This window comes from Monodelphis domestica, chromosome 6, assembly GCF_027887165.1.
Source record: "Monodelphis domestica isolate mMonDom1 chromosome 6, mMonDom1.pri, whole genome shotgun sequence".
Classification (NCBI taxonomy): Eukaryota; Metazoa; Chordata; class Mammalia; order Didelphimorphia; family Didelphidae; genus Monodelphis; species Monodelphis domestica.
The window spans coordinates 71443947-71471111 of record NC_077232.1 but is presented as its reverse complement, the minus strand read 5'-3'; the positions used below and the strand labels follow the sequence as shown (position 1 = coordinate 71471111).

Genomic DNA, 27165 nt, shown 5'->3' with positions numbered 1-27165 from the left:
CTACACCTGAGTTAAAAAATCAACCTCAGAGATGTGAGGGGAGAGGATGGATGGTAGTGAGAGGACAAAATGACAGTTTACATAAAGATTTGCAGAGTTTAGTAAGCTAGAAGTCTAGCATGCTTTAACTACAAAAAAAAAGTAATGGGATTTTAAAACTATATCAATGGAAGAAATAATGTTGGGAACAAAGATTCCACTTGGCCATATTCTGCCCTTGTTAGAGTACTGCTGGATTCTAAAATTCAGTTTGGAGAAAGGAGATGTACAAACTAATACATCCAGAGGAGGGAGATCAGGATGATGAGCTAAAGAGAAGAGTAGGGAACATATTACTTATTAGAATTATGGGTAGGAGAAGAAAAGAATACCATTGTGAGATGGAAAAAGGATAATATTTAATACATTAAATTTAAAAGTGTTTGTACAAATAAAACGAATGTAGTTAAGATTAGAAAGAAAGCAGTAAGTTGGGAAATTTTTAGAGACAGTTTCTCAGATACATGTCTCATCTAAAATATATAGACATGGAAATGGGTTTGAACCAAGGACACACGTGATACCCAGTGGAATCGTGCATTAGCTATGGGAGGGGTGGTGGGAGGGGGAGGAGAAAGAAAACAATCTTTGTTTCCAACGAATAATGTTTGAAAATGACCAAATAACATTTAAACGTAAAAATAAAATAAAATATATAGAAAACTTGAATATGATCTTCAGATTGATAAATGATTAAAAGATATGAGCAGAGAATTTTGAATGAAGAAATCAAAGCTCTAAAGTATTATTGATGAGGAAAATGCAAAACAACTCTGAGATATCATCCCACACCCATCAGACTGGTTAAAAGGTCAAAAGGAAATATTGGGGGGGGAGTATGGAAAAATGCACTAATACACTGTTGGTGGAACTGTGAACTGATCTAGGCATTTTGGAGAGCAAGCTGTAATTATGCTCAGGGAATTATAAAATTGTGTATTCTTTGAGAATTCTTTGAGAACCCAGCAATGCCCTTGTTGGGTCTGTTTCCCAGGGAAACCAGGGGAAAAAAGAAAATAATCTATATGTTCTCATATATTTATAGCATCTCTCTTTGTGGTGCAAAGAACTAGAAATTGAGGTATGCCTACCACCTGGGGAATGGCAAAACAAATTGTGGCATATGACTGTGAAGGAATACATTTGATGAACAGGTTAACTATGGAAAAACATGGAAAGACTTAAATGAAATTATGAAGAATGAAATGAGCAGAACCAAGAGAACATTATAAACAGCAACAGAAACACTGTTTGAAGAATGACTTGTGTATGTCTACCTCCAAAGAAAGAACTGATGAGTAAAAAATAAGTAAAACACAGTTTTATATATGCATACATTTTTTTGTCAAATGATACCTTCTCTAATGGAGGAGGGGAAGGAGGGAGGGAGTTAACTGAGTATTTTAATGTAACAAATAAAATAAATTTAAATTTAAAAAGATAAATAACTGTTTTATAAAGTAATCTGTTCAGTCAGTCAATTCTTTGGAGCAACCATTTATTCCTGGTACGTGTAGGCACTATGATTGACACAGGCTTGGAAAAAAATGGTGATTATTGTTTGAAAAAGAGAACACGAATTGGTAACATTGTAGGTATCATTAAGATGCCTAATATTTTAGAACAATTTTGACGAATTAGACCACATCCAAAAAAGGGCAAAGAGTAATGGGGGAGAGGGCTAGAAACCATGCCATATGAGGACCAATTGAAGAAACTTGGCAAGTTGTGTGTGGGGAGTGGGTGACTACAAGAAATATAAGAACTATCTTTTTGAAGGTCTGCCATGTGGAAGAGGTAAAAGACTTGTTTGGTTTGGTGTCTAGTCTAGAACTAGACACAATGCATGGGCTCTGACTCCAGAGATAATGTTCTGCTGTCACATGTTGCCTCTCTGAGATCCCACACAAATCCAGTTCTGTGAAACGGCCAAAGGTTTACTCCATAGAAGAACTTCAAAGGGAAAAATTAGAAGTTTTCCCCAAAGGGTAATAAATTACTCATCTCTGTAAAGCAGATCCTGGATGAATACTTGGGGACACTATAAGGGAGAGTCACACTTAAGATGTGAAATAGATTCATAAGTGATATGATTAGATTCATTCTGGGTACCATATTTTAGGCAAAAGATTTGTCAACTTTTACATATAGAGGAGGGTGATCAGGATGGTGAGAGGACTGAGAATGATACTGTAGAAGGTTAAGTTCAACAATTCACTGCAGCAGCCATTTATTCCTTTCCTACAATGTGAAAGGCACTGTGCTTGACATGGGATTGGAGGAACCAAAAAAAGAAGAGGCCAATTAGTAACATCATAGACATCTTTAGAAAGAAGAATCAGAAGTTCTTTCTTGATATTCTTTTATTCTTATATTGGTGATATCTCAGATCACCAAGTTTGAAATCATATAGCCACCAATGACTTCTCTTTCTCTCCTCAAACTTCCTCTTCCTTTGCAATCAAATGCCAAATTATTTCATCTCTCTCTTGTTCATTTATTTCTTATCTGTTTATTCAATCCCATCGATGTAAGTCTAGACTAAGCATATACAACTCTCACTTGGACTGTTGTAATAGCATTCTTTTTTTTTAAACCCTTACCTTCTGTCTTGGAGTTAATACTGCGTATTGGCTCCAAGGCAGAAGAGTGGTAAGGGTTAGGCAATAGGGGTCAAGTGACTTGCCCAGGGTCACACAGCTGGGAAGTGTCTGAGGCCAGATTTGAACCTAGGACCTCCCATCTCTAGGCCTGGCTCTCAATCCACTGAGCTACCCAGCTGCCCCCTGTAATAACATTCTAATGACTTTCTATATCTCAAAACCGTTGCCCTCCAAATTCCAACACATCCTGTCATGTTATTCTTCAAAATGTACCACAATGATCATTATACTTTCAGAATCATAAGCTGTCAATAACTGCCAATCAGAGAATGTGTGGCATTATGGAAAGTGGGCATATATTGAAGTCAGAAGAACAGGGTGTAAGTCTCAGTATTACTTAAATTAGGAACTCAGGACAATACTTCTATGGAGGAGAAAAGTATAAGTTGCTACAAGTAATCCTGAGGAGGGGACTAGTACCTGAAGTTGCCTGTATCCAACCTATCAAAGGAGAAATAGCTCAAGCTTTTGGACTAGGTCTCTGCAGCAGCCTTCATCCTGCAGTTAGCTGTGTTGTGAAGAAAGATACCAAGAGGGCCAAGGAAAGTAATAGCAGCCAATGTTTATATAATGCTTTCAGATTTACAGAATGTTTTATATGCATTTTTTGTTTGAACTTCATGACATTGGGAGAAATAATAATAATATTCGCTAACATTAAATGGCACTTGCTATTTGCCAGGCACGGTGGCAAGTGCTTTACAATTATTATCTCATCAGATCCTCCCCACAACCCCGGATGGTAGGTGTCATTATTGTCTCCATTTTATAAATGAAGAAACTGAGGCAAACAGGTTAAGTGACTTTCCCAGGGTCACAAGGCTAGGAACTATCTGAGCCTGGATTTGGACTTGGGTCTTTCCTGATTCCAGGTCTATCACTGTGCCATCTAGCTACCCCTAGTTATTGCAAGTATTATTATACTCAAGCTGAGACTTCTTAGATCAGGGAAGGATTCAAACCCAGGACATTCCTGATTCCAAATCCAGCTTTCTTTCCATTGAAGTTAAAGTATGGAGAAACATGGAAAGCAGGCAAGATTAATAGAATACTCCAAAGCTTATTTACCACATTGAGCAATTAAAGTTATGGAGAAAGCTCAACCTGTTTAGATCCTCAATCTCTTTGCACTCCATACTTACCTTGCACTCTTTCATTCCTCTCCCTTGGATCTCATCACCAACATATTCCTGGCCTCTTCTTTTGATCTCAGACTTGCCTTCTGCCTTGGGCCCTATTTGTTCAGCACTCTATGCTTACTACAATGGTAATGAATTCTGACAATCTGTACAAACCACCTCATGCCTTTGGTGCCTCACAAAACAGGATTTTATCCTTGTTGATTTTCCCAATCCTACTGGATCAAAAGTAGGCTCTCAATGTGCTCGAGCCATATAGAGTTCTGAACCAGTCCCTGACCAGTCCTGGAATAGAAGAGTCCCACAATTTCAGGCTTCTATCCTTCTGAGGCTTTGATCACCTGGTTAGGCTTCTAACGCTGAAATCTATTCCTTCAGACTGAACCAGCCTCTCTCCCCTTTCACATGATAACTTATTTATTGATTTCCAGTGTGTATTTATAATACAAATCAGCTTGTGTATATTGATAGAAAAATAGAGGAATCTGAAGCAGTTGTGCAGATAGTATTAGAGTTAGAGACCTTGACATTCAGAAGCTTGGCCACCATATTATGGGAAGGATATCTTTGGCAGAATCCTAGATTGCCCTCCTGGATCAAATATTGTGTTTGATATCTTAAAGTTGCATCATAAAATATGGTTTATAATAAAATTCCATCATAAAAGTTTAAATTCATTCTTTTATCTTCTTTCCTGGGCTTCAGATAATATGCTATTTTGTCATCAAAGAGAAAACAGGCACTTCACGATTCAAGGCCAGAGAATGGGGAAATGATATTTCTAGGTAAATAAAGGGCTACTGATAAAAATTCAAAATTCAATTAAAATAACTCATTTTTTTCTTTGAGAAAAAGATAATTCTGTGTTCCAACAAGGAAAAAGAGATCTTGATGGCACACATACAACTTGCTTTACATACAAGATGTGCTACTATTCAGTTGGGTATTAATTAAACTATTTAGTCAAAATTTTCATTATTTTCTATGAAAGTTGTACAGGATGAAGAATAGTTGCATTGTTAAATAATTTTAATAGACCTAAAGATATCTTTTGATCCAATAATGAACTAACAGGACATTATCCAAAAAATTTAAAAGTTAAAAGAGCCTAATCTGTTAAAAATGTCTACTGATGCTTTATTTTTAATAACAAAAAAACGGGAAACCTTTTGTTCAACTAGTAGAGAATAGCAGGAAAATTATAAGCCAATAATTTAAGGGAACATTATAATATGGAGAATATAGGGAGTGATACAAAGACAAATGAAGTAAAATCAGTAATTAGGACTCTAGTGACTACAAGTACATAAAAAACAAGAAGAGGAGGCCTAATATAGCAGAATTTCAGACAGATGGTACCCAGAATAAACATATTTGTTTTAGTTTTTTTTCATTTGGGTTTCTCTTTTAACTACTAAGGCCTTATGGGAAATGTTATTCCTTATCTTATATGCTTATGGTTATTTTTCATCATTTAAGGTAATTAATTTTTTGAGAAATAAACTCAGGGAGTGTATAATACCAAAACAGAATGTAGAATTTCTGTGTGTGAAAATAGATAAAATTTCAGATTTCATTTTAGGAAAAGAATTATCAGGTGTTATTTTAGCTTTAATAAGAATAGCTATAATTACTTAAAAATACAGGAGAGATAAAAGCCAAAAAGCTATAAATGTATTCATATTAGAAAGTATATGCCTTTCCTCTTTCTATATTAATACAGCATGTATGGATACCAGTTAAAATGAGTAAAAGAATCTTATTGAATGATACCAAGTTCACAAAATCTTGTACATTAAAAATGAATGAAATCACCCTTTTGTAATGGCAAAGAACTGGAACTAAGAGGGTGTCCATCGATTAGGGAATGGCTGAACAAATTATGATATATGACTACAATGGAACTCATATTGTGCCATAAAAAATGATGAAGGGGACAGTATAAGAAAGCCTGGAAAGATTTCTATGAATAGATACAGAATGAAATGAGCAGAACCAGCAGAACAATTTTAATGACAACACCAGCCTTGTAAAGACAAATCATTCTGAAAGACAAGAATTTTTATCAATGTAATTGACAAATTATGATTGTAGTTCACTCATGATGAAATGTCTTTCTTGCTCTTTTCAGCATTAGGGGATGATGGCCTCAGGGTAGAGATTGAAATTTTTTTGGATGTGGTCAATTCATAAATTTGTTTTGCTTGCTGATTCATTTCTTTTACAATGCTTTTTTTACCCTTTTCTTTCTTTCTTTTTTTAAAATCTGTAAAATGAGGAGGTTGAACTAGATAATCTATAGAGTACCTTATAACTCAAAATTTACATTGATATATTTTGACTATAGGGGCCCTAACATCCCTATTAGCTCTAAATTTATGATCTAAAGCGGGAGTTTTTTTTAACATTTTTTAAAATCCTAGTCTCCTCTGAAGTCTGGTAAAGACTATGGAATCTTTTTCAGAATAATTTTAAAAATTATTTATTAATTTAATTTCTTCCCAGGTATTTTCCTTCCCTCCTCACACCACAGAAGGCATTATCTGGCAAACAGACATGTAAATAGGGATGTTTCATATTTCTACTTATTAGTTAATTCTCTAGAGGTGAACAATTTATAAGTTATTCTTCAAATATGATATCTGTAGCTATATATAATGTTCTCTTGGTTATATTTATTTTACTCTTCATTATCTCATGTAGTTCTTTCTAAGTAAAAAAAAATTCTGCTCAGAGGTTCTTACTACACAGTGGTATTCCATCACAATCATCTGGAATAATTTAAAAATAAATATAATGCATAGGATTACAAAGGAAACCAATTATTTTAGTATATAGCTCTCAAATTAGAAAACTCAAGGTCACAGACCCCAGGTGAAGAACCCCTGATTTAAAAATTTCTTAGTTAAGGGACTTTACAGATCATTTGTGGGATAGAAGGACTTAGGAAGTAGCCAATTACATGGCAAGAGGAATGACTTGGAATTATACTCCATAATGCTTATAGCACCTGAGTTTTAATATAGATTGAGAGATCATTAGATGAACCTCTATAATTTTATAGAAGAGACAAGTGAAGTCCCAGGAAGTAAAGAGACCGGTCCAAGGTCATCCTGGTAATAAGAGCGCAAGGAGAATGACTTACTTTAAATACTTCAGTCTGTGATTTGAGAAAAATTGGAAGCTAGCCCATCTCAACAGGTACTTCAACCAAATATCCATTTATAAACATTTATTATGAAAAGAGCATTTAAGAAATTCTTTATGAGTTCATTTGGATGAAGTTGACTGTGATCTTTATAAATTTAAAGGTTGTGTTTTTGGAGATGGACCTAGCACCATTTTGAATAGTTGTTTTCAGATGAGTTTTTAAGTTTTTTAAGTTCTTGCTTATGGTGAGAAGGTAATCCTGTGTTCTCAAGGTTGTGTTAATAGGGAATGAGTTTTTTGCAAGTCCTAGAACTTTGAAAAGGCTTTCAATATAGACTTGGAAGTAGACTACATGTCCAAGGATCAATCTAGTTAATTTCAGATTGAATATTTTTGCTTTAGGAACCTTTTTTTTTCTTAAAAAATATATAGCTTCTCTTTTGGAATCAATACTGTGAATTGGTTCCAAGGCAGACGAGCAATAAGGGCTAGGCAATGGGTGTTAAGTGACTTGCCCAGGGTCACACAGCTAGGAAGTGTCTCAGGCTAGATTTGAACTCAGAACCATCCATCTCTAGGTCTGGCTATCAATCCACTGAGCCCCTAATTACCACTATAACATCCTTTTTTCTTTTTTTATACATTAAATCTCCCTATCTTGTCCAGGCAGGAAGTACAATGGTTATTTCTCATAATCTTGATCTATCTCTATGATCAGCATAGAAGATTTAACCTCCTCTATTTCTTACTAGGCCCTGTTGTTTTCCCACTACTGGAAATCTATCTTTTTGATCCCAGTCTGAGTGAAGATGCCTGATTGGCTACTATAACTCAACAATCCCAAGCTCAATCTATCCACCAACCTCAGCTTTCCCTTGTTACAGCCATTATAGACATGTGCTAGATTATGTGAATCTTAAAACTGCTCAGACTCTACTTCAGAAGATTTGATTAAGCGATTCCTCATTTTCTACAATGGAGGTACTTAATCAGGAATGTATTGAGAACTTAAAAATTACTCCACCCTGCTCAGACAGTGCCTTAGGGGAACATAAACTTCTGATTGAACAATGAAAGTCCCTAACTCATACTTATAGTGAAGCTAGAACCTTAAGCTAGGTCTAGTTTTAGATGTAATACAAAAGGGTGTTAAGTACCTATAAAGGTTAAATTAATCACTAAAAGGTCAAGCAACTTACAAAAGGTGCTTAACAAAAGAGGTGTGAAGTTTTAGTCTACCCAGAGAAGGTGAGAACTAAGAATGGGCAGTCCTATGAAAAAGCGTCTACTGTGATTGGTAGATGTGAAAATTTAGGGGAGGTGACATAAGAGAAAAATCTCTTTAAAAGGAAGCAAAGGAACAAGTTCTGGGCAATTGAATTCAGTTACAATTTGAATTCATTTCAGAGGCTAATTTCTGTTCTGAGTGGAAGAACCCAGCTTGGGAAGAACCCAAAATACACAGAAGTTAGGGTTTCACTATGAAATAATGTGGAGAAGGGTTGATGGGGTTGACATTTGTGAGGTAGAATTTCAGTATATCTCTGACAGGATTTGCAACTGTACCTTTTACTCTCAGAGTACAAGGATTCTAGAAAAGCATTTGATTAAAATAAGGACAAAAGTGTTTAAATTCCATGGGCCAGAATCCAGAGGCAAAGTTGAAGGAAGGAGGGTTTATAAAACATTGAGGGGGACAGCTGGGTAGCCCAGTGGATTGAGAGCCAGGCCTAGAGATGGGAGGTCCTAGGCCTCAGACACTTTCCAGCTGTGTGACCTTGGGCAAGTCACTTAACACCCATTGCCTAGCCCTTATTGTTCTTCTGCCCTGGAACACAGTATTAATTTCAAGATGGAAGATGAGGGTTTTTATAAAAACAAACAAACAAACACAAAAAAAAATTGTGAAAAATGTAGCTGCCAATAATCTCATGACACAGACTCATAGCATCAAAACCTTAGTGCTCTCTGTACCTAAGATGTCAAGAAAATTGCAGCATGGTTCAGCACCCAAAATTTCTCCAAACAGAAGAGATACAAGTAAAGCAATAAAAAGTTACCCAGGGCTTTCAAGTAGAAGTGTAATGGGCCAATCTGCAAACAGCAACAAAGAACAAGGTAACTTCTATGGTCTATTTCAGCTCTAAATTTATAATGCTATGATCCTAGGGTTAATTAATATACTGACTATGGAACCTTAACATGAGAGAGTATAATATTCCTTGGGATTATTGGCAATAGTTGTTGCCTAATTGCCCTCTGCATTAAAAAAAAATAATTGTACTAAAAGATTCTGTTCAATTGTTGTGAGATTGCATATGTAAAAAACAGTAGGGTCATATAAACATAAAAGTTGGGGATTTTATAATCGCCAAGTTTAAGAGCCTGATAACATTTTAATTATTCTGCCAAAGTAAATATTGAATAGCAGTGGAACTAGGATATATACTTTTTCATCTTTTGGCCAAATGAAATCACCTCTGTGAGACAGCTGGAAATTCCTAACCAAAGTTTCGTAAATGGAATTATGCTGTAAAAGCATTAGGTTGCCTTGCTATTTAAATGGGAATACTCTTTTTTTTTTAATATATTTTATTTGATCATTTCCAAGCATTATTCGTTAAAGACAAAGATCATTTTCTTTTCCTCCCCCCCCCACCCCCCATAGCCGACGCGTAAGTCCACTGGGCATTAGATGTTTTCTTGATTTGAACCCATTGCTTTGTTGATAGTATTTGCATTAGAGTGTTCATTTAGAGTCTATCCTCTGTCATGTCCCCTCAACCTCTGTATTCAGGCAGTTGCTTTTTCTCGGTGTTTCCACTCCCATAGTTTATCCTTTGCTTATGAATGGTGTTTTTTTCTCCCGGATCCCTGCAAGTTGTTCAGGGACATTACACCGCCACTAATGGAGAAGTCCATTACGTTCGATTATACCACAGTGTATTAGTCTCTGTGTACAATGTTCTCCTGGTTCTGCTCCTCTTGCTCTGCATCACTTCCTGGAGGTTGTTCCAGTCTCCATGGAACTTCTCCACTTTATTATTCCTTTTACCACAATAGTACTCCATCACCAACATATACCACAGTTTGTTCAGCCATTCCCCAATTGATGGGCATCCCCTCGTTTTCCAGTTTTGGGCCACCACAAAGAGCGCAGCTATGAATATTTTTGTACAAGTCTTTGTGTAAATGGGAATACTCTTATCAACTGAAGAATGGTCCCATTTGAAGAGATTTATAAAACTAGCTTTTTCTTTTTTAGACTGCCTTAGAGCCAGGACATTTTTGAATGAGATATAAAGTAAGAAAGAGATATTTTCTGATGGAAAGGAGGCCCTGAAAGCAATTGGGTGTGGGAGGAATGAGAAACAGCATGGGGGAGTATAAAGAAGTCTGAACTTGGAGTCAAGAGACGTGAGTTTCAGTTCTGGTTCCAACACTTACTAGCCACTTAACATCTTCAAGCCTCTGGTTTTTTTTTTTTTTCATCTGTTAAGTGAGAAAAATAATACAGAGACTGCCTACTCTCACAGAGTTGTAGAGAAAATGCTTTAAGTGAAATGTTGTTGTTCAGTCATTTTGCAGTCATGTCTGACTGTCCGTGATCCCATTTGGGATTTTCTTTGCCAAGATACTAGAGTATTTTGTCATTTCCTTCCTTCTTCTGCTCATTTTACAGATAAGAAAAGAGACAAACAACATTAAGTCACTTGCCCAAGGTTACACAGTTAATAATAATTTTTCGAGGTCATATTCAAACTCACAAAAATGAGTTTTCCTGACCCTGGATCCATCACTTCATCCACCTAGCCTCCTAGCTCCACAATTAAGAGATATAAACATGAATGAATATAAGCTCAAGAACTTAATATGCCCATATAGGTTTAAAGACTAAGTTTAGCCTCATAATAAATAAATGCTTAATAGAAAAAACCCAAAATTTAATTTAAAAAACAAAAAAATATATTTGTCAAGAAAGAATAATTGGCAAAGACATGAAGGAGTGTCACACTGGTCTTAGTAAAGACCTCTGTCTTATTTAAAACTATAATTAGATGAGAAATATTGGCTGAGCCTGAGTTCCTGCTATGAAATCCAGGAGGAGGGTCTTCATACATACTTGTATAAATCCAACCCCATTATCACTTCCTGACAGGTGTTACTGACTAAAAAAGTCAGGAGGCTTTTGCTGCAGCTTATTGATTTTTTTCCAGCACCATGTGGAGAAAGGTCTGTTCTGTGACATTGAAAACTAGATGGTACAAAGGAAGGCATAGTCTGCCCCTGACTTACACATTGAGAGGCTGCCAGGCTGGCCACTGTGCTTTGGCTTTAATGACGGTGAGAACCTCATCGCTCTGTAAAAAAAAAAAGACCAAAAACAAAGTCATTAAGGACCTGCACCCCAAGAATAAAATTGTTTTGTTACCATTACCCTCTAACATTACCCTGGGCAGATCATATATAATGAATATTCTCTCTTGACCATGACCTCCCTAATGCTCCCTCTCTCACCAGTGAAGAAGAGAAATATTTCAACATTCCTTAGTTTCCATCACTCTTTCCTTAATTTACCTCCCAGTAAATCCTGAATACCAGAGAATAACCTATGTGATGGTTCTCTGTATAGGACAATCTCATCTCCTACCCTGAATCTAAAATATGTTCCCTTCTTACCTCTGCCTCTTGGGATTCTTAACTCAAAAGCTCTGGTGGGGTGTCACTTCCTACATGAAGTCTAATCTCCCCAAGGGTTAGTACTCCACTTCAAAAATTATTTAATTTTTTTCAATGTATATACAATAGACTTTAAGCTTCTTGAGAGCAGGAACTTTATTTTTGTCTTTATATCCCCAGCACCTAGCATAATACTGAATAGGTGCTTAATTAATCTTCATCAAAGCCAATTTAATTGAAATGAAATGAAGGAGTCCAGGGGATCCCTACTATATTGAAGCTCATGATCAGGAAAAAGAACTTTTAAACCACAATAACTTTTCCCAGCTGGTAGTTGAAATCCAGGTAGAAGAAAAACTTGAAGAGAAAATCATCTGTTTTCCATTTCCTTTCAAATTAAATCCTAGCATGGATCAGAGAATCACAGATCTAGAGCTGGAAAGGGTCTCAGAGGCCACTGATTCTAACAACCTAATTTTACTATTGAGTAAATTGATGGTGCAAATAGTTGACACAGAAGATAGAATGGTGACTGCAGTATTATTATTATTGTTGTGGTTGTTATTATTTACATTATTTTCATTAGTCATCTTTCTGCCTTGAAATCAGCTGCTCAACCAATATCCTTTTCACTGTGACCAAGGAACAATTCCCCAAGTAGGCACCTTTGCCTCCTCACTCATCAGTATGGTTGGGTATTTCCTTTCCTTCCAACTCCAGGAGAAACTTCCATGCAGTTTCTCATTTTTATGCCTTGTACTCAATGGAAAACTCACCTCAAAAACCCAATCATCTTTATAAATGTCAATAATATTTTCTGTGATTAGATGATAGAGTTAACTAGAGGATGTGTAATGAACATTTCTATAGCACTTATGATGTGCCAGGCACTACTCTAAGAGTTTACAATTATTATCTCATTTGATCATCACAATAACACTGTTAGGTACTATTATTATCTCCACTTTACAGACAAGGAAATTGACCAAACAGAGGTTAAATGACTCATCCAAGGTTACCTATCTAGTAAATGTCTGAACCTAGATTTCAATTCAGGGCTTACAGACTCCAAGCTCATTGCTTTCTTCACTGGGGCACCATCTAACGCCTCAGATCAGGTCAGGAAAACCCAAGTTCAGATTCTACCTTGGATGCTGATAAGTTGTATAACTGGGCAAGTCACTTAAATTTTTAACAGCCTCAGTTTCCTCATAGAGATAATGGCAACTATCACCTAGAGTTGATAAGAGGATCAACTGATAAAAATGAATGTAAAATGCTTTGAAACCTTAAAAAAATTATAACTGCTAAGTTATCATCATTATTCATGGTCACACAGGTAGTAAGTCTTCATTTGGCTTGAAATGAAAACATCAGACACACATATTCAAGTGTTAATACAAACATTCATTCCAAAGTTAAAAAATAATTTGGGGGATTATCTATTATGTCTCCCTCCCCTCTCCCCCAAACCCTGTCTACTCCATTAGAATGGAAAAATGGAAGTTAAGTCTAGCATCTATTCACAGGCAATACTACTGACACTTGTAATGATAATTTGGCTTTGGGTTTCCACTAGTAAGGCATGAAGAAGTGAGTTTTCCACTGGGTATAGAGCCTAAAAATGAGAAGCTGTGTGGAAGTTTCCCCTGGAATTAGAAGGATGGGAAATAACAAACCTTACTGGTGAGCAAGGAGGCAAAGATGCCTACTTTGGAAATTTCCCCTTGATCCCAATGAAAGGTATATTGATTGAGTAGTTGATTTTAAGGTAGAAATATGACTAAGCAGTATATATATATATATATATATATATATATAAGCAATACTCTCAGCACACAGACATAACTACTGCTTAACTATATCAGGTGAGGGAGTGTAAGTTTATTACATATATAACAAGCATATGACCCAGATCTAGACCAATAAAGATGGAGTGCAAGACATTGGACTAGTTCTCCTTGGAAACAGGATAGATCAATCAATCATTTATTTTGTTAGTACTAAGTGTCAGGTACTGTGCTAAGCATTTTACAAATATTATTTCACTTGATTTCCTCAATGTCTTTAAGAAGCAGGTACTAATATAATACTCATTTTACATAGGATGAAATTGAGGTAGACAAAGGGAAGGTGAATCATCCAGGGGTATGCATCATCTGAGGCTAGATTTGAACTCATCTTGACTCCAGGCTCTAACTATTGGGTTAACTAGCTTTGGCTTCATAGCCAGAATTGTGTGCATCTTTACATTTAACTGACTGATGGACAACTGCTTACTGTTTTCAATAGTGTCCAAGGGTAGATTTTATTCACCTACAGAAAGCACACCTTGAAGTTAGGTGAGAGGGAAGGTCTGGAGGTTTGCTTCATCCAAGAATTTTGACCTGTTTCTTCTGTCCTTTTTAGTTTTAATTGTAGGGTTTGGATTCCTTGCCTTGAGAGCTCAAGCCATGGGGATTTGGAGCTCAGGATGTCAGATGAGAAGTTGCAGTCATCCCTGCACAGAAATCCTGAGGAAACTAGGGTCCTGGGACACAAACTCAAGGTAGGGAATACTTTGAATTTGGAACTCAGTGGTACTAAATGCTATATAGAAACTGAACTAAATTGGGTACCAAATCCCTCTCTTCCTCCCCAGGACATAGGTGGTAGAGGATGCATCATGGCCCCTTAGGGTTTAGAGGAAAATTCTTTATGCTTGTTTTACTATTCCTTTGGAACAAATATTTGTAAAAACTTTTTGCAAAAGTTAATCTGACTTTTAAGTGGTTAGATGAAACTTCCCTAAAACCGAGGGAACACAATCAGTAGAAGCTTAAGATAATGATCTTAAAAGTCCTGGAGAACCCTAGGGGAAGGATGAAATATAATATTCCTGACCTTCAGACAGTGAGGACCAAAGTAAGTCCAGTTACATTCATTATCCCAAACAACAGGTAAGCTCAAATGTTACATCTAGAACACTAGACTTGGATTCAAGAAGACCCGACTCCTCATCTCATTGGCTCAGATGCTTATTAGCTATATGACCCTAGGTTAGTGACTTAATATCCTTGGGTTTCAATTTCCCGATTTATAAAATGAAGGGTTAGATTTGTGTCAGGGAAATTCATTCCCTCCCCACTCCTGGAGGGCCAACCTGTCCATCCACATTCTCTAAATGCCAGAGTTTGCATCCATTACATGGTGTATGTCAATATAAGAGAGGGAGCAGGTCTTGTGGGGGCCTTATTGTACAGACACGGTGCTGGAGAGACAGGTAAAGGGAGAGAAGCATTGATGGAGGCTAGGAAAAATGCGGTCTGAACTTAAAGTAAGAATGAGATTTAAAATTATGATTGTCTACCCAAATAAACTTTATAAAAATTAATAACTGGGTAAATATATTAATTTAATTATAACTGAATCAACACCCCTTAAGGTCCCTTTAAGTTTAAAAATTTACAATTACATTTCTATTCCTATTATAGAATGCATCTCAAGATTTTAAAAAATAATAGAAGACCATACCAATTATATCTAGCTTGATCTATGTTGAAATAAGTTTGTATTCCTTGACTAAGAGCTGGAGGAGCAGGGACTGAACTCTTTGATTGTTTGCTGCTACACACAAGCCAATTTTGCTTCACTGACTATGAATACTTTTAATAACAAATAATTTCCTTTGGCACAATAAGATTATTCATATTTAAAAATTAGCAGTGCTTTGAGAGACTTGTTGGAGCTCCTGATTTCTTTTACGGCTACAGTTGTCAGATAGCTGACCCTTGAAACCAACAAGCAAATTCTGGTGCATATAAAGGTAAATAAAAAATGAGGGCCAATAGTTTTTTTTTTTTAAGTCACAGAAAATTCTTATGTCATTAGATCTTCAGTTTGTCAGAAGTGTAATAAATCTAAGAGCCAAATATGACACTGGACCAACAAGAAATCTCTGGCATGGAATCTATTGACTAAAAATATTCTTGGTTGTCTTGTGCTTCCCGTAGGAGTCATTCCTAGAAAGCTACTTAAGGAAATTAGAAACTCACAACTCAGTTACATGTTTTTTAAAAAATTCTGTTTGTGGCACTCTCCTATTGAAACTACAATTAAAATTACAATCTCAGACCATGACTTCCTGATAATTGATCATGTGGAGCATATGATTTCAGGCATGCCAGGAATACTTCTATCCCAAGCCAAAATGGGACCCATTCGATGATGGGACAGAGCAGCAGTTCTCAACCTCTCAATTTGTAGCAATGAGAATACATAATGCATATCAGGTATTTACATTCCAAATCATAACTGTAGCAAAATTACAGTTTTGAAGTAGCTACCAAAATAATTTTTTTGGTTTGGGGTCACCGCAACATGAGGAACTGTATTGCGGGGTCACGGCATTAGAAAGGTTGAGAACCACTGCTAGAGCATCATTCATTCAATTTCAGATCTTATTCTCTGTTTCAGTACCCCTGGGAAGGATAATAGGCTAAGCCCTCACAATCATTTACACCTCAGTGTGAATAACTGTCATATTCTGTACAGATAGCATGATTTCATAGAGGGGGAGTGAAGATGCTAGGCAGCTGGGCATAGGATAGAGAAATCAAGTACCAATGGTAATAAAAAACAAGAATATAATTCATTTTTATAAGATGTTATCTGATTAATAATTTATGGTTGCAAAGGTCTTTTATGTGCATTATTTTCATTTGACCTTTATGACAACACTGAGTAGTTATCAGGCCAAGTGTTAAATATTTTCTGTTTTATACTAAAGGAAACTAAAAGTCCATGGACATTCAGCAAGTTTCCCAAAATCACAACCATCCATGTGACAGAGTTGGAATTGTAATACATATTCTTGGACTCTACCCCCAATGCTCAATGACTTTACAACGTGGACTAAGGCAACACTAGATGACAGTACCTAAAATGTCATCTTATCAGTTTACTTATATGCTCTACTTGCAAGGATCTTACTTCAGAGGACCATTTCTGGGACCACATATATACCAACTGAAAATGATTCTCAAGATATGCTTCTATCACTTTCATTTCTCTCCCTCCATTCCCCCCACAAAAATAATCATAAAGAAAATTAAGGATACACTAAGGATTCTTGCCATTTAAAAGGAAACTTTTCATTTTTAGTTTTTGTCAACATTTAGAAAGATCACTAAGGAAATCATTTTTTTAAAAAGAAATCTACTGCATGGTCCAGTTTAGGTTAGACCTTAAAACTGAGATCTTGTTGTTAGGAAAAATTGCATAACTATTCACTTGAAAACAATATTAATTAGGCTAGACTTGGGTTTTATGCAAGCTAAATTTGAAGGGGAAATCTATATTATGATCAAAATGATAATTAAGAAATACTTTAAAAGAACTGTGATTTTATCAGTATGGGTTCTCCCTCCACTGACACAAATTACAACCTTAGCAGATGGCCTTTGGGTTTATGTGGCTGAAAAAAAATTATCTCCTATTGATCAACCTGCTGGTTATGAGATACTCAACTTAAATTGCTCCTTGAATGACACACATATAGAACAATGTGAAACTTAATTTTGAAGTCTTTCCAATTTAGTAGGACCTGCTAGAGTTTTCATTTCACCAGCAAAGCCTTTGACAGGCAAAGGTCACCTTTGTGCCACAGCAGGACATCAAAGAAAGATATTTTATGTTTTATAAGCTGTAACAAATGGAAGACTTGACAATTAGTTGTTCATCATTTTGCTAAAACTGTTAAAAAACCCAACAAAAGCAAACCTAATTAAGTCTATAATAGTTAGGGCTCCTGTATCTTGTCCTAGATCTTGAAGAGGGGAAAGGTCTTCAGAAAATGAATGATGAAGAGAGTAATAAAAAAGGGATTTGAGATCAAAAAGGTTTGAGGTTCTGAGAATAATAGCTCCTTGTCTACTGTTAGAATTTGTCTGAGCAACAGCTGTCCCAGTGAACTATCCAAGGTACTTGACTGACTTCCTGAATCTCTTTGCACCAGGCCCCACCTCTTGTTATCACCCATGAATTCTCCCTGCAACAAACCTCACCCTCATAATTTTAATTATTCCTGATACTAATGACCTGATCTGATTCATGCTTTGTCTATTCTACATTACCTATTTGTCATTTCTACCTGACCTACAGAGGCCATACCTTAAGGATCTTTTAACTGGGCCTGTAAACTGTTTTTGGACTTGACTTTTTTCAACAGATGTAAGAAAAAATGCCCATCCAGTTCCACAATTACAAAATAATCTTGTTTACAAAAGACCCTGAATATAAAATATCTTGAAGTCTCAAAGAGTTCACATGGTTCCTAAAAGATTCCTTATCCAAATACTAGTTGATCATAAGATAAAAGGACAATGTGATGGCTGGAATGGTTGCTAAAAGTACTTTTAATTTTTCTAATCAGAATGAATCATCTCCTTTCCAGGGAGAAGTAGTTTGCTCTCTCCTCAACAGTATTTTTGGCAGCATCCAGAGAGAATTGCCATGATCTGAGAGCTCTGCTGTTTGCATAGACCATGAGATAGACTTTCATCAACATGACTAAGTCTTTGCCTAATAGTTAATCACAAAATTTTACCTCCATTTTTCCTACAAAATCAACATTAACTTTATTAAGGCTCATAAAAATATATTAAGTAAAAGAAATGTCTCAGTTCTCAGGGATGGGGGGCTTAAAACATAAATTTGACATGCCTTTCAACCAGTAATTTGTACCTTTATCTTAAATTTAAACATCTTTCTGACCTGCATAACTCCCAAAGATTCTCATTTTTTCTCTTTCCCTCTGAGTGCTGAATAGTTTGGTATCTGTTTCAGACTTACTGGGAAGAATATACCCAATGCTCCATAAATAAGCATTGAGTGAAAAAATCCAACTTTCCCAAGTCCTCCAATCTGTGATTAAGGTTTAGCTTCTCATTTGTTCCCCCATACTCCCATGGGGTAGCTTTAACTCCTTCCTTTTTGCTTAATGTCTTTATACACAACAGCAATAAACAATTGAAAGCCCAAAACTTAGTAATCAGAAGGAGAAAAAAGAAATTGTTACTAGATGATTATAGATATAAAGCACCCCAAACTATTTGATCTCAAGGTTATAATAAAAACTAGATAAAGTGAATGTCCCTGCTTTATTTCTTTTCATTTCAATTTAAATACTTTAGAGGCATCTTTTTTTCCCCTCTTAGGTATTTTGCCACAAGATGGCAGTGATGTCACAGTTAGAGGCAGGAGATTCGACCCACAGAACTGGAATGAGAATGAAATATCTATTGATTATCTTCCTTTATTAAAATTGTAATTTCTATATTGTGTGCTAAGTTTAACTAAGATATATAAAGGATGAGCTTGTAAAGAAAACAAACTCAAAGGACAATGTGGTGACTTCCCCTAAGTTCTTCTAACTGCTAGCTAAACAATACCCTGTCCTCAGATGAGGGGTCCCTTCACAGTTTGGTCTGAATACTCTTCTGGGAGTTACACCTCCTCACACTTTGAACACAGCAGGCCAGCTTGGTGGCCTTTATTTGTTCTTCTTCTGGAACTGTTAGAAGAGTAGGAGGTCAGTCATTTCAATTAATTATTCAATCAACTTGCTAAAAAAGCAAGGGTAGTATCCTAATATCTTCTCTGCCTACTGGAAATGGTTTCTATAAGGGAAAAGATGAGAAAGTAGTTTGTATAGTAGAAAGAATTGCATATATTAAAAGAAGTAACAGATTATTATTTGTGGAAATAATGTTTTACCCTCCAGCACAGTGATTCTCCATCCTTTTTTTTTTGGCATGAACCCCTTTGGTAATCTGGTAAAATCTATGAACTTTTCCAGAATAATATTTTAGAAGCATAAAATAAAATGCATAGGATTATAAATTAAATAAATAATATTGAAAACAAAAATGTAATTTTCCCCATCGAAGATTATTCTGTTGGGACAGATTTGGATTCTGACCTCTCTCTGTAGGTTTGTGAACCTCAGGCAAAGGACCATGGCTTAAGAGAACACAGAAAAAGTAAAATATCTCATTCACAGGACAGCCCTTGTACTGTTTGAAAGGATCATGTCTATTTCTCTAATGCTTATTTCCCCAAGTATAAACATCCCTAGTTTCTTCAACCATTTCTCATATGACAGAATTTAGACCTTCTCGCCATCCTTTTCCCTTTTTCTGTATCCTTGCTAGTTTGTTGGTGTCTTTTCTAAATACAGTTCTGAAACTTAACTTTTCCGCAGATATTTTGGCTAATGTAAAGGATATCCAAATAACTTCCTTCCATATTATGAATGCCATGTTCAATTTATGCAGGCAGAGAGCACATCAGCTTTTTTTAAGCATTTGCATCAAATGTATGGTTCATATTAGAAGGGAGAAACTTACAATTTGCTAGGAGAGTTTCACAATCCTCAGTTCTCAGAAACCACCTACTCCAAACTACCTGAAAAAAAAACACTTCTCTATAACATAACGAATTGGTAAGTGGTCATCCAGGATCAGTTTGAAGATGAATCTACCAATTCCTTCTTCCACCAAGACCACGCATTCTAATTTTTTACATTTCTAAATTTCAGAAAGATTCTTTGCTCCTAGGAAGAAGCAGGACAAGTCTAATGTCTCTTTCACATAACTGCCCTTCAAAAGCCTAGATCCTTTTTGTTGATAATGCCAAGCCAGGTTCCCCCATCCAACACACACACACACACACACACACACACACACACACAGGCAATAACATTATAAAAATGAATGGTTGTGTGGTGGGATTTTTGATATATCATGGTTAAATTTTATCTTATTGATGTTTCTCCAATATTACAGTCAACCTGCATAATTTTAGATTCAAATTCTTGGCAAACTATGCATTGACTACTCCTCTCAGATCGGTGTCATCTGTCAATTCAATAAGCCTAATGATCCATGCCTTTATCATTATTATAGAAAAAAGTAACTGAAAATGAAAAAAAAAACATACAGAAGAATATGGCTAAGTATGGAGCAATGGTTAAAGGATTTTTTTAATTCACCCTAGACAGGAGAATTTTCAGCTAAATTTTTACCATCTATTTTAAAATAAGAGATCTGCAGTGGGAAGCAGATACCCATCAGTTCAATAGGATAATTGTTCTTTGCATCATACTCAGTGATTTTTTCTAATGTTTTTCATAAGTACTAATTCTCTAGTGGATTCTGTGAAAAAAATGGTACAGGAAAAAGGTACACTGACTGTGAAGAGAAAGAACTTTGTTCAAATATTGACTGATTTTTATTTTTATGTGTCACCTTGGAGTTCTCTCCGATTCTATGCCTATGAAGTAGCTTTTGGGGAACAAAAAATCTGTTACAGTTCTCCCTGTTAATATTCATTTAGGTGCTCTTTGGCCTTTTATTTCACCCTACATCCTGACTTTGCACAGAATAACCTGTCAGACATCAGCCATGAGTATCCTCTCTGACTCCCTCTGTTTTATTCCTCTTAACACTGATGTGCCCTCTATGTCTACTTAACAAATTTATTGAAAAGTTAATCATGCTCCTTCTGCTTAGGGTGTGGAGGAGAGTTTTATTGAAGACCAATATTTATAGATTATATGATAATAATATAAATAACAAAGCTCTCCTACCAATGACAACAATAATGGTAATAATTATGAATAAACAATGAAGTATTTAATCTTGAATTAAGATTCAGGCCATGAAGAAGATGAGCATAAAATCAATATCTGCTATTGATGAGGACAACAATGCTAAAAGACATGACCTTTCCTTGTTTCACAGATGTCACTGTTCTCTCATGGACTATTTATGAAAAAAAAAGTCTTTTGGTAGTTACAGAAAAGACTGATGCCTAGTGGCATTTACTCTGGAAGCAAAACCTTGACTTACTAGTCATTTCAGCACCTTGGCAAGCAAAACTAAATCAAAGCTTTGGGATCAACATCTTAAAGAAGTAATAAGGGGACAGCTAGGAAGCTCACTGGATTGAGAGCTAGGCCTAGAGACAAGAGGTCCTGAGGTCAAATCTGGTCTGATACTTCCTGCCTATGTGACTCTGGGCAAGTCATTTAACTACTATTGCCTAACCCATATCACTTTTCTGCCTTGGAACCAATAGGCAGAAGGAAAGGTTTTTTAAAAAGTAATTAACATAAATTTCATTGAGACAGACATGAATAAGAATATATATAACCTAGCAGATGCATCTGTGAACATAGTGAACACTGAACAAAGAGCTGACCTCAAAGTCATGAAGATCTTATTTCGAGTCCTGCCTCTGACACATAGTTGTGTTTCTCAGCAAGTCACTTAGGCTCTCAGAGCTGTAGGCAACTAAAACTATTAATTCCAGAGAAGGTACCAATTTGAATTGGTAGAATTTTTCATTTGGAGTTTCCCTGTGCCAATAACATCACAGTTCCAGTCTGTATCCCATAATCTAGTAGCTTCTTATATTATATTATTGCTATTATTATTCCACCTGTTAAGCTCAGTTGTTTCTACCCGATCAAAAGGTTGCATTTGTCCATTTTCTATATCTTCTAAATTTTGTTGTCTTAGGGCAATGCTGACAAAGTCAAATACAAATGGGAGCCATGAAACTGCATGTAAGTGTCCCTTCAGGCTGCAAATTGACTTAAAAAAACACAAATTAACATATATATTTTATTTTTTATTTATTTTACTAATTATATTTTCCTATTACATTTTAATGTGGTTCACCTCATAGAATTGTGACCCAGAGCCAAACATGGGCTACATATTTAAAATTTCTGCTCTGGGGAAAGTTGTGACTGTTTTACCCCTAGCCATGAATCTAAATAGAAGGAGAAATAGTTCTGAGTACATTAAAATAGCCAGGAAGGTTTTTATTCAAGAAAACTATAAACCCAAGGCAAACTAATGAAGAAGACAAGTCTAAAGGCAGATTTACATTGTGAAAACAGTGGAAGAGAGTTTGGAGTTTCTAGAGCTGAGTACATTGGAGAGGCAGGGCAAGAATCTGCAGTTAAAAGCATCTAAATGATACCCTGAAATTCTAGGTCCCCCTGAAAAAGAACCTACTTGTATAAAAGAAACTATTTTAAATATCCTCCACCCTCATTTCTTCTTCTCTACCATCTAGTACCAATATGTCCTTGGGTGTACCCTTTTCTACTTTCTTCATTTCTAATGTGAAGAGTTTGCAGCAGATGAAATCTATCTAAAGTTTCTTTTGTAAAAATAGACTCGAATCCAGGACTTCAATCCCCAAAAGCCCTTGCTCCACTTCCCCAAAATGCTTTGTAATCTCACTGAATTCTCATGTGGGCCGAGATCGAAAAGTTATTTTACCTGATTGGAAAGGCCCTTTTGTCTCTGTTTTTTCTTTCCTGTTTCTGTTTGCAAGCAGACGTGGCTTTTTTCATAATGTAGGTGAGGTTGTGTCTAGGCCTCTCTCTGGCCTAGTCACTTGCTTTCTTATCCTGTATTTTCTTTAATCCTTAATCTTTAATAAACATCATAAAACTATAATACTCCTTGCAGACAGAAACTAATTTCTACCTGCCTCAGTCTCCCCTAAATTTTAATCTTTACACTTTGAAGTCTAAATCCTATGACATTTTAGACTATTTTTTAAATTTATGGCAGCATCTGGTAGCTTGTGAATCACCTTGATGATCTTTAGTGTTACAAATGCACAGGTTGGAAAAAGACTGTGGAGGAAGAGTCAAGATGGTGGCATAGAGTAAGCAAATGTCCAGACCTTTGAAAACCCTTCCTTACCGATTACAAACTAAATTCTCCTAGGGGACTGAACATCAAACCTAACAACAAGACAGAGCCAAGGAACACTCCTGCTGGACTCAACTTAAAAGGTACACCCACCCAAAGTCAGAAATCGAGAACACTCGAATTTAAGAGGAAGGAAGAATAAAGATCCCAGGACCCCTCCCCCACCTAGAGCGCTAAGTCTCCAGTGGCAGCTGGAACCTCTGGGCAGGCAAAGGCACAGGTCTAGAGGGGGTACCTTCTGGGCAAAGTTGTGCCAGGCTTAGAGTGTCCAACACCAGCAGTGGGGAAGCAGATAGAGGAAAAACACAGAGCAGGAGGCATAGTTGCAGGAGTGGAGACACTCCATATTGCCCTCTTCCCCAAAGTTTTGGCCTTGGGAACATCCAGCAACCCGGCCAGACTTAATCCCATCAAAGCTTATAGAGGGTAGGAAGCTCAAGCTCCAAAACCCCTCCCCCACAAACTGCTGGACTTCATTCCAGCAAAGCCTCCAGAAGGCAGAGAAGCTCAATATTCCAATTCCAATTCCAAAAATTCCAATACCCCTCCCCCGCAGACTGCACTGAGAGATTTATTGACAAAACCCCAAGGGTGAAGGAAAGAAAAGCACAGAAGCACAAAAATAAACTAGAGGAGCAAGAGATCAGGCAATAGCAGGGAGTAAAGAAGGGGGTAGATATGAACAAACAACATAAAAAGAAAAAATAAATTACAATCAACAGCTTCTATACTGGTAATGAGCAAAGAGCAAACAGAACAGAGAAGGATGAGGGAACACCAAACAAAAAAACAGAAAACCCAGTGAATTGGATACAGGCTCTGGAAGAACTCAAAATACAATTCAAACACAATTAAGAGAGGCTGAAGATAACTGGGAAAAGAACTTAAAAAGCAAGATAAATCATCTGGAAACAGAAAACAGTAGCTTGAAAGCCAAAATTAATCAGCTCAAAAGATGAGGCAAAGAAAATGAAAGATGAGACAGAGAAATTGAAAAATGACCTCCAAAGAAAATCAGACCAGAAGGAGGATGATCGAAAAGCCAGGGAAGAAATCCAGTCTTTAAAATCTAGAATACAACAACTAGAAGCTAGCAAGTTCAAAAGGCAGCAGGACACTATAAAACAAAATCAAAAGAATGAAAAAATTGAGGAAAATATGAAGCACCTCATGCACAAAACAGAAGATTTAGAAAATCGTTCCAGGAGAGACAACTTAAGAATCATTGGTTGACCAGAGGACCATGACAAAAGAAAAAGCCTGGACATAATAGTACAGGAAATTATCCAAGAAAATTGCCCAAATATTCTAGAACAAGAGGGAAAAGTGGAGACTGAAAGAATCCACAGATTACCTCCTGTATTTAATTCCCAACTGACAACACCCAGGAATGTTATAGCCAAATTCAAGAACTATCAGACCAAGGAAAAAATATTACAAGCTGCTAAGAATAAGTCATTCAGATACCATGGAACCACAGTGAGGATAACACAGGATCTGGCTGCATCTACACTGATATTTTAGAAAGCAAGGCAACTAGGTCTACAACCAAGAATCAACTACCCAGCAAAACTGACTATATTCTTACAGGTGAAAGTATGGTCATTTAACAAAATAGAAGAATTCCAAGAATTTATAAAGAAAAGACCAGACCTGAACAGAAAATGTGATGCCGAAGCACAGAACTCAAGAGAATCATCAAAAGGTAATTTAAAAAGAGGGGAAAAAAGAAAAACAAAGCAAAACAAAAAAACAAAAAAAATTTTTAAGAGACACAATAAGTTACAATGATATGTATCCCTATGAGAAAAGAGGTCATTGGTAACTTTTAAAAATTGTTATTATCACCTGGGCAGCTAGAAGAATTACACTTAGAGGGAACAGTGACAAACTGTATAGGATGAAATTACAAGACATAAATATGTATATAGATATGTGTATGCATAAATACATATATGTGTGTATATATATATACACACACAACTAGAGCTAAAAAAGAGGTTAATACTAAAAGAAATGGGAAAAGAAACAAAAGGAGGTAAATTTACATGTCACAAAGAAGCTCATGGTGGGAGGGGGAAGAACATCAATACACTGGAAGCATAAAGAAGTTGGAGATAGGAAATACTCAACTCTTACATGCATTGAAATTGACTCAAAGAGAACAATCCAATCCATTGGGGTGGAGAATTGATTTGCACCTTATAGGGAAATAGAAGGGTAACAAACAGTGGGGAGGGAAGCAGTACAAAGGAGGGAGAGGGTGGAGGGGTAGTTTAAAAAGACTGTAAAGAAAATAAGGGGGGAATAAGAAGGGAGGGGGTAGAAAGGGAAGTAAAATAAGGGTGGGAATTAGGGGTACTGATTAACAACAAAACATTGGTGCAGAAGGAAATAGTAGTAGTAGAAATCAAAATGATGGGAAATACGCAGCTGGTAATCATAACTCTGAATGTGAATGGAATGAACTCACCCATAAAACACCAGAAAATAGCAGAGTGGATTAGAATCCAAAACCCTACCATATGCAGTCCAAAATAAACACACATGAGGAAGGTAGATACGCATAGGGTCAAAGTAAGAGGATGGAGCCAAATTTATTGGGCATCAAGTGATAAAAAGAAGGCAGGAGTCACAATCATGATATCTGACAAAACCAAAGTAAAAATAGATCTAGTTAAAAGAGATAGGGAATATAATTACATCCTGATAAAAGGCATTATAGACAATGAGGAAATATCAGTACTCAATCTGTATGCCCCAAATGGCATAGCATCCAAATTTCTAAAGGAGAAACTAGTGGACCTCAAGGATGAGATAGATAGAAAAACTATTCTAGTGGGAGACCTGAACCTTCCTCTATCCGAACTAGATAAATCAAACCAAAAAATAAATAAGAAAGAGATAGAGAAGTGAATAAAAATCTTAGAAAAATTAGAGTTAGTAGATATGTGGAGAAAAATAAATAGGGACAAAAAGGAATACACCTTCTTTTCATCAGCACATGGGACATTCACAAAGATTGACCATGTACTAGGGCATAAAAAACATTGCAAACAAGTGCAGAAGAGCAGAAATAACAAATGCAACCTTCTCAGATCACAAGGTAATGAAAATAATAATTAATAAAGGTACATGGAGAGGCAAATGAAAAATTAATTAGAAATTAAACAATGTAATTCTCCAAAATTGGTTAAAGAACAAATCATAGAAATAATTAATAACTTCATTGAAGAAAATTACAATGATGAGACATCCTTTCAAAATCTATGGGATGCAGCCAAAGCAGTACTCAGAGGGAAATTCATATCCTTGAGTTCATATATTAACAAATTAGAAAGGGAAGAGGTCAATGAATTGGGCATGCAAATTAAAAAACTAGAAAGTGAACAAATTAAAAATCCTCAGATATAGACTAAATTAGTGATCCAAAAGAATCAAAGGAGAAATTAATAAAATTCAAAGTCAAAGAACTATTGATTGAATGAATAAGACTAGAAGCTAGTACTTTGAAAAAAAACAAATAAAATATACAAAGTACTGGTCAATCTCATTAAAAAAAGATAAGGAGAAAACCAAATTAATAGTATCCAAGAAGAAAAGGGAGACTTCACCTCTAATGAAGGGGAAATGAAGGCAATCATTAAAAATTATTATGCTAAATCATATGGCAACAAATACGGCAATCTATGTGATAAGGATAAATATTTACAAAAA

General features: G+C 36.0%; 1 protein-coding gene across 1 annotated transcript in view; it reads right to left on the bottom strand.

The window, feature by feature from the left end:
* SPON1 (spondin 1) overlaps positions 1–27165 on the bottom strand; it is a 444045-nt gene that overhangs the window by 52747 nt on the left and 364133 nt on the right. Inside the window, exon 7 of the mRNA XM_001377891.5 lies at positions 11288–11352. Coding sequence (XP_001377928.2) covers positions 11288–11352 — 65 coding nt within the window. The remainder of the gene's footprint in view (positions 1–11287; positions 11353–27165) is intronic.